At 38.2% G+C, this 14,648-nt stretch overlaps 1 protein-coding gene across 2 annotated transcripts in view; it reads left to right on the top strand.

The window, feature by feature from the left end:
• Nucleotides 1-14,648, top strand: part of LOC141441078 (potassium voltage-gated channel protein Shaw-like) — a 276,603-nt gene that overhangs the window by 173,266 nt on the left and 88,689 nt on the right. The window contains exons 6-8 of one of the 2 annotated variants that reach the window (XM_074105716.1): nucleotides 720-883; nucleotides 3,980-4,130; nucleotides 13,630-13,839. In XM_074105716.1, coding sequence (XP_073961817.1) covers nucleotides 720-883; nucleotides 3,980-4,130; nucleotides 13,630-13,839 — 525 coding nt within the window. Of the gene's footprint in view, nucleotides 1-719; nucleotides 884-3,979; nucleotides 4,131-13,614; nucleotides 13,840-14,648 lie in introns of both variants that reach the window. The other variant, XM_074105715.1, reaches the window with a different exon arrangement.

Here is a 14,648-nt window from a genome sequence, read left to right as displayed (position 1 = left end):
AATAAGGACATGGCCTGCATTTTAAAGTACTTAATGCCGTTACTTACGTAATAAATTTAATGAATGGCGCTCGATGTGAGTGCTTGTTGAGCAAAACACAGCCGTTATGACTCTAAATGAATGTGTTTTGAACTAAAACAATATCTCTCTGCTCACCCACGAGCTTATGATAGCTACGTTTACGCAAAATATGCGTGTTCATGCAGTTCCTCCATGGATGAACAAAGTCAAAGTCAAAATATCTTTATTCAATTTAGGCTATAACAAGCACTTATGTATGTCAAAAAAAACTACCACCGGTTTGGAAAAACCTCTGTTGTAAAGAATCCGGCAAGAAACTCAACAAGGTATATATATTTTTAACAGATTTAGGGGCTGTTTCACCATCCATTGATTAGCGTTAACTGACGGTTAAATGTGATGCCGTCTCTATTTGTTTCGTACGAATAGACGGAGATGGCATCACATTTAACCGTCAGTTAACACTAATCAATGGATGGTGAAACAGCCCCTTACAATATTATTAAATGATATCTAACATCACAATCATTTAAAACAACTTCATTTTTAACCCGCATATCTTGCATAAATAAATTTAATGTAGCTATCATAAGGTCGCGGGCGAGCTAAGTTGCTGTTTGTTGATTGATATGGATCTCCGCAAAGTACTCGTAATGCCTCATTCAATAAATTATTTGAATGTGTTTTGTTTGTTACAGGTAGCACCAAATATAATAGAGTTTATCAAATCGCCAGTCAACCTGATTGACTTCATAGCAACCCTGAGCTTCTACATGGATGTGGTCGTGGAGCTGACCGTCAAGCGACGGAACCTCGGACGACCGAACATACTAGAGTTCATATCTATTATTAAGATTTTAAGGTACGTTTATTTTTTGTTACTGATTATAGAACAGTTTATCATCATGATCATCATCAGCATCAGCATCGTCAGCAGCATCATCATCAGCATCATCATCATCACCATCATCATCATCATCAGCATCATCAGCAGCCTATATAAGAGCCCGAATGTGATGTGAATTGAGAACTTCACACACGCCATCAAATTTCTTCTTCGGTTTGTATAGGTTTCCCCACGATGTTTTCCTTCACCGTCAAAAGTTTAGCTCGTAGTCAGTTTCAAGCGTAATTTCGCACTTATATTCCTAAAAAAAATCCTAATTCGCAAAAAAAAAAGTTTTTGCGCTATTTAAAATAAAAATGCCAAAAACGCTAAATATTCATCCAGGCCATGGTCAAATCAGTAACTGTACTGACATTTTCTTACTGCCAATTTGTCACAACTAATCAAATGCTTATGCGCTTATGAGCTTATGCGGTGAAGGAAAACATCGTGAGGAAACCTGCACAAAACCTGCGAAGCAATTCAATGGTGCGTGTGAAGTTCCCAATCCGCACTGGCCCGCGTGGGAACTATGGCCCAAGCCCTCTTGTTCTGAGAGGAGGCCTGTGCCCAGCAGTGGGACGTATATAGGCTGGGATGAATCAAATGCATCCAAAGCCATACAAACACAATTAACTACTAACGTCACAATGTCGGTACTCAAACAATTCAATTTAGTATACCAGTCTGTACCGGATTCTGGCGCACATGCTGCAGTTGACATAGTTTATTAGTGCAATGTGACTGCCTTGTATATATATATACGTGTTTGTTGTGGATTATTCACTAGAAGACCGCAGAATTAGTAACAGTCCAAGTAGCTACAAGAACTGACTTCCAAGTTTCAGTTCTTTCTGTAATTAACGCACGCAATCACTTTTGGTTCATTTGATTCATTGCATTCAGCAGACCGATGACAATTTAGAACCCATTTATTTATGAATCAAATAAAATAAAAAACATTAAATTTTAAAAATCAAAAAACCCGACTGCCTTAAAAACGAAAAGGAAGAAAATAAGTCTAGTGGTCTAGAACTCTGTCAAAAAGCTCATTTAAGGTTCAACAGTCGGGACCCATTATTAAGATTTTTTGAGCTAGTTACGATTTGAATGGGTCCCGACTTTTGAACCTTAAATGAGCTTCTTGAGAGAGTTCCAGACCATTAGACTTGTTTTCTTCCTTTTCGTTTTTAAGGCAGTCGGGTTTATGATTTTTTAAATTTAATGTTTTTTATTTTAAACTTTTTGATATTTCTGTGAAAAAAATAGATTGAAAGTATTATAACCCGTATTTAGAATGGGCTAATTATTAGCTTTCATTTGATTCCCATATGGTTACAATACAAAACATTTTTTTTATTCATTCGCCATATTTTTTTCGCAGACGCCATATTGAAATATTATATACCCTATGTCACTCCGACAGTTATAACGAATCCAATGATACCTCAAAGGTTACAATCCATCCAGCCGTTTAGGCAGCGAGGATAAAATACATACATACATACTTACATACATACGCTCGAAAAACATAACCCTCCTTCGGGCAGTCGGGTAAAAAGCAAAAAACTGTACCTACACTACTTTAAATAAAAAGCAAGAAAAGTCTAGTGGACTAAAACTGTGTTCAGTAATTTAGGTAAAGGTCGAGACCCATTCAAAATCGTGACCAGCTCATAAATTCCCAGCAAAGGCGCCCCGTATGACGTAATGGATTCTAGACGATACAACTTTAGGTTTTTGAAATTGCATCCAAACTTTTAGTAAAGAAAGAAAAAAAGAAAATACATTTATATAACTTCATAAAAAAACATTACAATTGACATAACAAGATAAAAAACTGGCCAAGTGCGAGTCGGACTCACCCATGAAGGGTTCCGTATTATCTACACAACATTAGACATTAGGAAAAAAACACTTTTTTATATGGGAGCCCCCTTAAATATTTATTTTATTCTGTTTCTAGTATTTGTTGTTATAGCAACAACAGAAATACATAATCGGTGAAAATTTCAACTGCCTAGCTATCACGGTTCATGAGATACAGCCTGGTGACAGACGGACGGACGGACAGTGAAGGCTTAATAATAGGGTCCCGTTTTTACCCTTTGGGTACGGAACCCTAAAAAGACAAGACATACATGGTGCTAAATAATACTAATACTACTAAATAATAGTAATACGATCTCAGTTCGAATTGGTATGTTAAAATGGTTATTAGGGTCAATCAACTTAGTGTATACCTATGTTATTCTGTCTCGTAACTCAGGAGACATCAAGCAGCAGGAAGAAGCAGCAGTGCTTGCACTGTTGTGTTTCGGCGTGGAGAGTAAGACAGCCGGTGAAATTACTGGCACTTGAGGTATCCCATCTTAGGCCTCTAGGTTGGCAACGCATCGGTGGTGATCTCTTACCATCAGGAGACCCACATGCTCGTTTGCCATCCAGTCAAATAAAAAAAAAACACAAAAACATAGAAAAAGTTTGCATGCTTAGGAGATGAGCAATGAAGAAATTGTCTTAAAACAGTCACAACTCCTAACTTGTAGTGGATTTCTACCCCATAAAATCATTTTTTTAATAAGTTAATCAGGAGACGATACCATGGCAAGAAGCTACACTAAAAAGTTTATTGGCTCATTAGTTAATTCTGGTAATGTAGGGTGAATGAAGCGCCAGGAAGACAATTCAGAAGGTTTATTCAGGAAAACTTACAAAACAGGTTTAGGGCTTACTTTAGTTAAATAACCAAGGTAAAGTATAGGCATACAACTGTGAGTTTATGGAATGGCCCGCATAGGCCGTCTCATCCCGAACCCACTTGATGGTTTTAAGTACTTGAGGATAGCAGAGGCCGTCTCTCAAGCTAGACCACTAGCTGAATGAATGCACTCTCGTCCGCGCAGCGCCTTTTATTAGTTCCGAATGCAGCCTTCGTAGGCGCTCGGGTGTATCGGGCCGCCGAGCGAGATAGGTAGTTACTGTGCGAGCGGGAAAGTATTCGAGCCCGCGCGCATGTTGTACAGATGTCTTAGTTTATGGTTCTATTGTAATGCTTTCTTTTGTTACTAGGCTTTTCAAGTTGACCAGGCACAGTCCAGGCCTAAAGATCCTGGTTCACACCTTCAAGGCTTCGGCCAAGGAGCTGACGCTTCTGGTCTTCTTCCTCGTGCTGGGCATCGTCATCTTTGCCAGCCTGGTGTTCTACGCGGAAAAATCTCAGGTTTGTACAATGTTATGTCTTCTCTTCTTCTTATTTAAGAGTTACACTCTTGTCGGTGTAGCTGATGAATGGCTCTCCACTTCTCTCTACTCAAAATTTGCCTCCTTAACCTCCACACACAAACCTACAAGCACACCTTACCCCCACCCACCGCCACATGACACGACATGATATTATGTACTACAAATAAAATATACGTGTACTACAAATACAAATCAGTGCAGTGGCATGTTGCACTTTACCTTACCTAAGTTATGTTACTAACCTTACCTTACCTACCTTCTTAAGTAGTAAGGTAAGTAAGTACGTAGGTAGGTAAGTAGTGTCTTCAATTATACTAATATTTAGAGAGCGGATTTGAAGTAGCAATTACAAGCTTTATATGGATATCACTAATGCAATTGGTTAAATAGATAGATAGATTTATTTATTAGATATTATTATGTTGTTTATTGGTCTTATAGTTATCTTATTGCTTACTTCCCACAATGCAATCTTATACATTGATAATTAAATTAATAAATGTTATTCTTACAACAAACTTTCTGTAAAGAAAAATATTTTATTCTAATTAAAGGAGTTTTATAGAGCACAAACATAATAGATCCTATTTATTACGCACCTATTTGATAAAAATAAATACTTACTTGTATTAGTCTTATCATTATTAAACTTCTAATCGCTACATCAAATTTGCTCTCTACAATATTACAATACAATAAAAACCATCTTTATTGCACTCCACAAAGTAAAAAAAAAAAATATAGACACAAAATGCGCGGTTGAGAGCAGGCGGTGTCACTTAGTATTTTAAAGAAATGCGCAATTTTAATCTGCATACGTGTTGAATCAGTACAAAAACGAAGTCCAATCTCTAATAAATCTGAATGCGTATACTATACTCTGTGGCACAAAATTTGACCCACTCTACTCAGAACATGAAAAAGGGCCGTGGTGGCTAGTGTTTTTTTTTATTTATTTTTATTTATTTATTCAAGAACAATATACATTGTGTTTGAAATCATAATGGGTACTAGACAAAAATGCATAACAATAGATCACCCATATAAGTAATAACATAATCAAAACAAAACAATAGAACACATAATAACATTGTCAATCAAAAATTTCTAAAATGCATTACAATAATATTAATATATAAGAAGAAAAATTTCAATCAATCATTTAATTCATTCTTAAACAAATTTTGCAATGTTACCTGTAGCACAAAACGAATGCGTAAGAAATATTGTCCTATCGCCTCTCAATCATAGGGTCGTGGGTTCAAACCCCCGCTGGCATTCATGTGCGGAATTACATTTGAAATTTGCCACGAGCTTTGCGGTGAAGGAAAACATCGTGAGGAAACCTGCACAAACCTGCGAAGCAATTCAATGGAGCGTGTGAAGTTCCCGACCCGCACTGGGCCCGCGTGGCAACTATGGCCCAAGCCCTCTTGTTCTGAGAGGAGGCCTGTGCCCAGCAGTGGGACGTATATAGGCTGGGATGATGATGACACAGAACATTACCAAATACCGCTCAGTATTATTTCATTATTTTTTATTTCCAGGCCTACAATTTAACAAGAATACTTCTCTATCAACCTAAACTCTGACAAAGATAATTAACTTTAAGTATTTTAACATAATTTTAGCTGAATTACCTTCAGGAAAATTGTTAAGATAAAGTAAGCACTTGGGCATAACATAATTTACTTCGGCAGTAGAAAATATTCATACCCTAAATAGACCTCAGGACTTCTATTACGTGGACTAAAATACAGGCGTAAAAATATTATTATAAAACCTGCCAAGTGCGAATCGGATTTTGTAGAAAAAGCTTTAGGGAAAGTCTGAATAAACACTCCTTCATAGGTTCACCGGAACTCTTATTTAGTCAACATCACGTCTTTTCCGGGCACTTTAAACATAGATCTTAGGTACTAACGGGCGGACGAACAGACAGATTTAAGTGCTGAAACTATAAGTAAAGTTTTCCTGTTACTACTTCTTTACATGCAGTGGCATCTCTACTTACCTATTCCATGTAGGTACATAAACATGTTACATAAACATAGCCCTAGTAGAGGCCAATTTTTTTCTTCACTTAGTTAGGTCCTCGCGCTTCTCTGGCCGCGCCAGCCGTGAGCCGTGGTGGCCGTTAGGAGCCGTGGTGGCCGAGTGGTTTGACCTATGGCCTCTCAAGCAGAGGATCGTGTGTTCAAACCCCGGCTCGCACCTCTGAGTTTTTCGAAATTCATGTGCGGAATTACATTTGAAACTTACCACGAGCTTTACGGTGAAGGAAAACATCGTGAGTAAACCTGCACAAGCCTGCGAAGCAATTCAATGGTGCGTGTGAAGTTCCCAATCCGCACTGGGCCCGCGTGGGAACTATGGCCCAAGCCTTCTTGTTCTGAGAGGAGGCCTGTGCCCAGCAGTGGGACGTATATAGGCTGGGATGGCTTCTCTGGCCGCTGCCACGGTGTGCTCGCTTCGCTCGGCTCGCGCTTTATGGTTGCTTTTGTACCTTACACTTCTCGCTTTGTTCGTCGTTGCACCTAATTTTCCAGAACTTAAACTGACAGATATTGCCAAAATCTCTTCGAAGCAGGATATATTTGACCCCTTCCAGTGCTGGTTATGTAAGATGGTTATGTACGGGAAACAAGATTCCATCTGCTATTTTCGAATGATTGTCAGTAATCATCATAACTATCCTGATCTTGGAGAAAGCAGCAAGGGACAGCGATCTTGTGCTCATTTTGAACCATGTCTGTAGATTTTTGAGCCATGAGATTCGTCTTCTTCTACATTTCCTGGTGCCCTGGTATCCTGTTCAATGACCCCGCAGCAGCAGTAGCAGTTCGTATTTAGCGTTTCGCATAATATGGCCAAAATACTGTAACTTTCTGGTCTAAACAGTGGACCTCCGCTTTGATGAGCAGTGCGCGTGTCCGATTCAAACTTGGCCGTTTTTTTAATTAGTGGTTCATGGAATTAGGCTATTTAATTTAATAGATAATTTGAAGAAGGTAAAGGTCGAGCAACGCTGGTGATTGCGATGTAAAATAATTCATAATTTGGGTCTCAATACGGCCTTAACTTGCTAAACATTATATTTCTCGCTTTTGTTTAATTACAGTTTAATTGTTTTTGTTCAGTTACCTTTTTAAACAAAAAATTAGAGAAATTATTTAACCGAAACATTTTATTATATCAGTGAGGGACTCCAACTTAACTAACTTTAACTCCTGAGTTCGCCTGGGAACTACGGCCCAAGCCCTCTCAATCTGAGATCAGGTCTAGATGAAAACTATTACCTACGTTTTACCTCGAACGTTTAAAAAATTTAAATTTACCGTCCATTACTGACACTTCCCGTTACTGTCACTGCATTCGACCCTCAATGTCAACCAGAGTTAATTGCCTGGAAATGTGTCCCGATGCAAATAAAAAAAAACCGGCCAAGAGCGTGTCGGACACGCCCGAAATAAGGTTCCGTAGCCATTACGAAAAAATTGAGTAATATTTTTCTAAGGATTTCGTATTTTGTACTGAATATTCCAAGTTTAGGTATATTTTATACCTTAGGCTGCTATTTACTCTTTTACTATTAATAATTCTCAAGAAAACTTAACTGTTATAGTTTTCCTTGTAAGTTTGATATACTTACTACCATCCTGAATTTTTTCAAATTGTTCCACCCACCGGTTTAGATTTTAGAGAGGAGGGGACGCTCGATTTTAATGAAAATTTGCACTTTAAAGTTGAATATTTTGCTAAACTATCACTGAGTCGAAAAATTGTTTAAGCAACGCCCTAATGGTTTTAAAAGACCTATCCAACGATACCACACACTACAAGATTGGATGAGAAAAAAAAAACACCCCCACTTTACGTCTATGGGAGGTACCCTAAAAATATATTTTTTTGAATTTTTTATTGTACAATTTTGTCGGCATATTTACATATCCGCGCAAAATTACAGCTTTCTAGCATTGATAGTTCCTGAGCAAAGCCGCGGACAGACAGACAGACAGACATGGCAAAACTATTAAGGGTTCCATTTTTGCCATTTTGGCTCCGGAACCCTAAAAACGCGCGGCATTTGTGGGCCATCGCTCGTGAACGAGATAACGAGCTCTTTTATCAGAGTGAATGCGATGTCAGCAGCAAGAATAAGTTTGAGATATTCGATATGAGGTGATACGATCTTGTTTGTTGGATTCTTTTGATCGTCGGCAAGGTGGGTGGAGAATGTTATGACCTAGTTTTTGCTTCGCTTTATGACAATCATTAATAGAAGGTTATAGATCAGGTGTATAAAACACGTCATTTTACCCGAGACGTTTATATCCACCTGAGCCACAAGCAAGGGTTGGTAGTTAGTCGAGAGTAAAATTACTTTTATGGACAAGTATAAGCTATGCGTTTCATTTCAATTGCGCTACTTATAAGATAGCTGGATAGCTGTTATTGGCCTCTTAATATAAGCCACATACAGTGTGTTACCGGCATCCAGGCTTTTTTTAAGGGAGGTTAAAGTAACGTATTTGTGTAACTCAACCACACATGACCATGACATTAGTTTAATGAATAAACTAAAATTCAGACTGGTAACTTTCTAAAAAAATAATATTATTATTAGTTTTTTGGAGAATTTTTGTCATCCCGTGAGACCATATTGAAAATACTAACTCAGACATGGATGCACAGAAAAACCAGAAAAAGAGACCAGCGCTAAGAATCGAACCCAGGTCCTCAGCATTCCGTGCTGCGTGAAAATTATAATTACCAGCAATTTACAACAAAGTAAATTGACAAGCAAGTGTAAATGACAGCCAACAAATACTTTCATTATTACTTGTCAATTTACTTTGCTGTACATTGCTGGCAATTATAATTTGGTTAGAAAGATAACAAAGTCTGAATTTTAGTTTATTAATTAAATTAATGTCACGGTTAATCAATTATTTTTGCCCGCTTTTGTATTGTACCTACTGAAAGCGAATATGATTCTTATTTGGTCGGATTTTGATAAAATATTTCTATTCAAGATAACAACAGCTCTTTGGCTGTATAATGTTATACAGTGTGTTACCGGCACCTTTTTTTTTGCGGTGGGAAAATGCGTTACGCACTACCCCTGCGTATGGTGGTGTATGGGACTCTCCTACCCATTAAAAACCCACCGGTATTCCCTCATCAGCCAAGTGTGCGGATGCCATGGGAGCACTGGGAGACACCACGACATCCGCTGGTGTTACCGGAACCTAGGCTTTTTTTAATGGAGGTTAAAGTAACGTATTCCTGTAACTTAAATAAATTACATGGCTATAACAAGCACCAATAAACATCAAAAATATACCACCTTTTTGGGAAATGCTTTTTTGGAAATTAAACTTCTGAAAACGAAATCTAAATCTTTTTATCTAAGTATCTAAGGCTTCTACGAACAAAAGTCACAAAAAAGTCAAAATTCATACATTTTTCTATTTTGAACATGAAACTACCGTGAGACTCACTCATATTAAATATAATGACCCGGATAACTCACGTCTTAAATCGAGTTTAGCTCGACATGTTTCGGGCTAATCCCTTCCCCTCCTTCGTCTTCGGAGCCGAAGGGCTACGGATTAGCCCGAAACATGTCGAGCTAAACTCGATTTAAGACGTGAGTTATCCGGGTCATTATATTTAACATTTTTCTATTGTTTATACAAGACCTAGAAAATCAAAATTTAACATTCTAAAAGACAACAAAAAGCGTAACCGCCAAGGACTGCCAATAAATATTACAAAAGGCCAATATAAAAAATATACCTAATCCACAAAAAATACATTCAAAAATGAATTTTATGCCGTTGTATTAAAGTTCTACACATCGGGACTTGAGAAAAGGTACGCATGTTTACTTTAACACTCAGTATAATACAGTACGTGACATTATAAAAACGGTCTCTATGGGCGTCTGAAGACAGCTGAGACAGTTTATATCTTTAGGAGGTGTTTCCATTGCGTCATCTTAAGAGATAGACACTATTCGAGCTTATATTTGTGTAGAATACAATTGATGTACGTGTACCTAATTAAACTACATGTATCAAGTTTCAAGTCAATGTCATTAAAGAAAGAAAGAAAGAAAGATTTATTTTAGTTCCATCAAAACAACCTACAGAACCTAATGAGACTAAAGGTCACAAGATAAAGCTAAAGATAAATATAATTTATTTGTCAAACATGAGTTCCTATATACAATTATTAAATTGAATATAAACAACACGATGTACAATAATTTTATGTCTTATCCTTCATATGTCTTGCCTTTCAGCATACAAATATTTACTTATTAATTTAAATAATTATACAATAAAAAAATAGGAAATAATTAAAATACTTAATCAATATTACATTTAATGTTATATAAATAATTTTGCATTTAATACTAATAATAATCAGTGGAACATTTTGAAAACAATATCTAGTCTAATTATCTAGTAGATATTCATTAACAGAGTAATATGCCTTATCGGTTAAAAAATCTTTCAATGCTTTTTTGAAACTAGGTAATACTCGTACTTCCTTCTCTGTTACAGTTTTTGGTAGCTTATTGAAAATTTTAGGAGTCATCCCAGCTCATTAGATCCACCCGGTATCCAATCAGCACCGCCTCGACTTTCGGCGTCTACTCGTTGTCGACAGCTGGTCCACGGGTTGACCACGCGTTGACAACGAGTGGACCTCGCATGGTCAACGAGTGAACGTCGCGTGGTCAACAAGTGGACGTTACGGCGGCGGGAGCCTGCCAGAAGTTCAATGCGCGACATATTGGATTTCACGGCTTCACCCGTCTTTAGGCAGGCCTCCCACTAGATAAAGCGATGATATCGTTAGATACAGATGCAGGAGGTAGGACCTTGTACAAGGTCCGCCCTGATTGCTACCACCATCTTGCTCGCTAATCCTGCCGTGAAGCAGCAGTGCTTGCACTGTTGTGTTTCGGCGTGGAGAGTAAGACAGCCGGTGAAATTACTGGCACTTGAGGCATCCCATCTTAGGCCTATAGGTTGGCAACGCATCTGAAATACCCCGGGTGTTGCAGATGTTTATGGGCATTGGTGATCTCTTACCATCAGTACCCTTAGTGTAAGTTTTCGGAACAGCGCTTCTAGCGGAACATTTGCGATGTTCGTGTTTCCATACAAATTGAGATTTATAACGCGAACGCGATCGAGACGTATTTTGTAACCGAAAACTTACACTAAGGGTACAGGAGACCCACTTGCTCGTTTGCCATCCAGTCGAATAAGAGAAAAGAAAAAAAGAAAACATAACCAGTCATTCATCGTGACGTTTTTAAGGGTAGGCTTTTGTCCAACTTTGAAAGTTTTCCATGATGATGATGTTGATAAATTGTCACGCGCAAAACTGCATTTCCAACTTCCAAGTAACCCGTGTCCACCAAGCTCGATATTGAAGCCAATATTTGCAGCTTCAACTTTCTCGGTGTGTTGTCACAAACTTTGCACTAATACAAAACTTCGGGAAACTTCGGGAAACTTCGGCTGGTGGCGTTAGCGCTTACCATAAGCCGTAAATAGCCAAGACAATCAATAAAATTTGAACTCTCAGCGCGAAGCAAGAAAGTACATATTTGTGTTTGTTTTCTTGAAGTTAATTGTGTCTCCAGAATTATTCGTTCTGCTTGTAAAAGTTAAATTTAATTTTGTTATTAATTTAAGCGTGTTGACATTCGGCTTAAACTCGTTGATTATAAATAATCAAGAAGTTTCTATGAAACTTAAACACGTTTGTGCGTAAAATGTTTGCCATTGTTTTAGGCTAAATAATGTAATCAACTTGTCCAAAATAATAATTTATTCATCATCATCATCATCATCATCAGCCCGAAGACGTCCACTGCTGGACAAAGGCCTCCCCCTTAGAACGCCACAATGAACGACAACTCGCCACTTGCATCCACCGGTTTCCGGCAATAATTTATTATAAAATGATATTGTAGCTGATAACTCACGTCTTAAATTGAGTTTAGCTCGTTCGTCGCTTGAGTCGAGCGGTGGGGCGCAGTTCGCGTGTTGTGGCAGCCGAAGAGTTCGTGTTGCTCCTAGGAATAAGGGCTACAAATTAGCCCGAAACCGAACGTGTGTTATCCGGTACAATATCATTTAATATGAGTGAGCCTCACGGTAGTTCCATGTTCAAAATTTAATTTAATCGTCAATTTTTAGGGTTCCGGAGTCAAAATAGCAAAAACGGAACCCTTATAGTTTCGCCATGTCTGTCTGTCTGTCTGTCTGTCCGTCCGCGGCTTTGCTCAGGGACTATCAATGCTAGAAAGCTGTAATTTTGCACGGATATATAAGTAAACTATGCCGACAAAATGGTACAATTAAAAATTCAAAAATATTTTTTTTTTGGGTACCTCCCATAGACGTAAAGTGGGGGTGATTTTTTTTCTCATCCAACCCTATATTGTGGGGTATCGTTGGATAGATATTTTAAAACCATTAGGGGGTTGCTAAGACGATTTTTCGATTCAGTGATTTTTTTGCGAAATATATAACTGCAAATTTTCATAAAATTCGAGCGTCCCCCCCCTCTAAAATCTAAACCGGTGAGTGGAAAAATTTGAAAAAAATCAGGATGGTAGTAAGTATATCAAACTTTCAAGGAAAACTATAACGGCTAAGTTTGCTTGAGAATTATTAGTAGTTTATGAGTAAATAGCAGCCTAAGGTATAAAATATACCTAAACTTGGATGATTCCGTATAAAATACGAAATCCTTAGAAAAATATTACTTAATTTTTTCGTAATGGCTACGGAACCCTATTTTGGGCATGTCCGACACGCTCTTGGCCGGTTTTTGTTCACTGTACTTGCATTGTCATCCAAGCTACATTTCCGTACCGAATTTCAAGTCGATGCCATTAACCGTTGAGGAGTTCCGTTCTGCGGAGACGATCCTGGCCGGTCTACCAGGATTTCGATACCATATTGTCACCAGGTTTACATAAGTATGACATATTTCAAGTCAATCGGACCACTGGAAGTGGTCTTTTGTGAGCGAGTGAGTGAGTATGTTTGTTACTCCTTCACGCTGAAACGGCTGGACGGATTTGGATGAAATTTGGTATGTAGATAGCTGGACGTCTGGAATAACACATAGGCTACTTTTTATTCCAATATTCCCACGAAATAGGGATAAATTCTCAAAATAACATAACATGAAATTCGACATGATTTTTTTAATGTAACACAATGAAAACCACGGTTTAATTTTCGGGAACTACCACGGGAATTTAAAAAATCCCGAATTTTCAATTCAGCTGCTTTATCTAATGATTTACGTGTGCGAAATCGCGGGTAAACACTAGTATATACTCGTAAATAAACAAGAAAGTTAAACAAAAGCTTATAAAAACTGTTGTAAAAGCAGACGGAATTAAAATTTTAAATCAGTACACCATGTTTCAGGACAATCCGGAGAACCAGTTCAAGTCAATCCCCCTGGGGCTGTGGTGGGCCATAGTGACCATGACGACAGTGGGCTACGGGGACATGGCCCCAAAGACCTACTTGGGCATGTTCGTCGGTGCCCTGTGCGCGTTGGCCGGTGTGCTGACGATAGCGCTACCAGTGCCTGTCATAGTGTCAAACTTCTCCATGTTCTACTCTCATACGCAGGTAAGTTTAGTATGTAATATAGTTAGAGGCTGTTTCACCATCCATTGATTAGTGTTAAGAGGCGGTTAGGTGTGATGCCGTCTCTATTTGTTTTGTTCGAATAGACGGAGACGGCATCACATTTAACCGTCAGTTAACACTAATCAATGGATGGTGAAACAGCCCTTTAGTTGAGTACAAGAGCGGCTTTTGTTGCGTGTTAAATTTGTTTGTTGTGAATCTTCGTGAGAACTGTAAAATCAGACAGGCACGGAAATTTGAAAAAAAAAATGGTATGTGTATAAATAGGTGAGTATACAAAAAATCATAACTAAATCACCTGCTGTCAAAACTTGCCGCACCTTGTTGCTAGCGGTGTAAGCCAACATTTTGCCGCTTAATTTAAAACTTTTTCTCCAAACAGAAACACGTAAACAAGTGGATAAAAGTTGTTTAACTTGGAAGTAGTTGAGTAAACGGGAATGCGGATGAGTTTGGGAATTCAAATGGACACCAGTACCACTATCATGAGTTTACAGTGACCGTACTCGATAGCGACGGCGTAAATTATTTGTAGAGGCGCTGTACAATTTCTCCATACAAATAATTTACGCCGTCGCTATCGAGTACGGTCACGGTAAACTCATGGTAGTCGTACAGGTTTTTGCGCATTCGAAATCTATAATAGTAACCCCTCCGTTCTCATTCAAGTGTGCGTTAGTCTAATTTCTGTGCTGCTTTTTTCCGCAATAGAATATATGAATAAGAATAGCTGACATTTTTTCCAGATTCTGTGTACTTAGTCTAATTAACGTGTCACTTTTGCAGGA

The sequence above is a fragment of the Choristoneura fumiferana genome, chromosome 23 (assembly GCF_025370935.1).
Source record: "Choristoneura fumiferana chromosome 23, NRCan_CFum_1, whole genome shotgun sequence".
NCBI classification, from domain to species: domain Eukaryota; kingdom Metazoa; phylum Arthropoda; class Insecta; order Lepidoptera; family Tortricidae; genus Choristoneura; species Choristoneura fumiferana.
The sequence above is the reverse complement of the archived record's forward strand: the minus strand, read 5'-3'. Positions and strand labels throughout refer to the sequence as shown.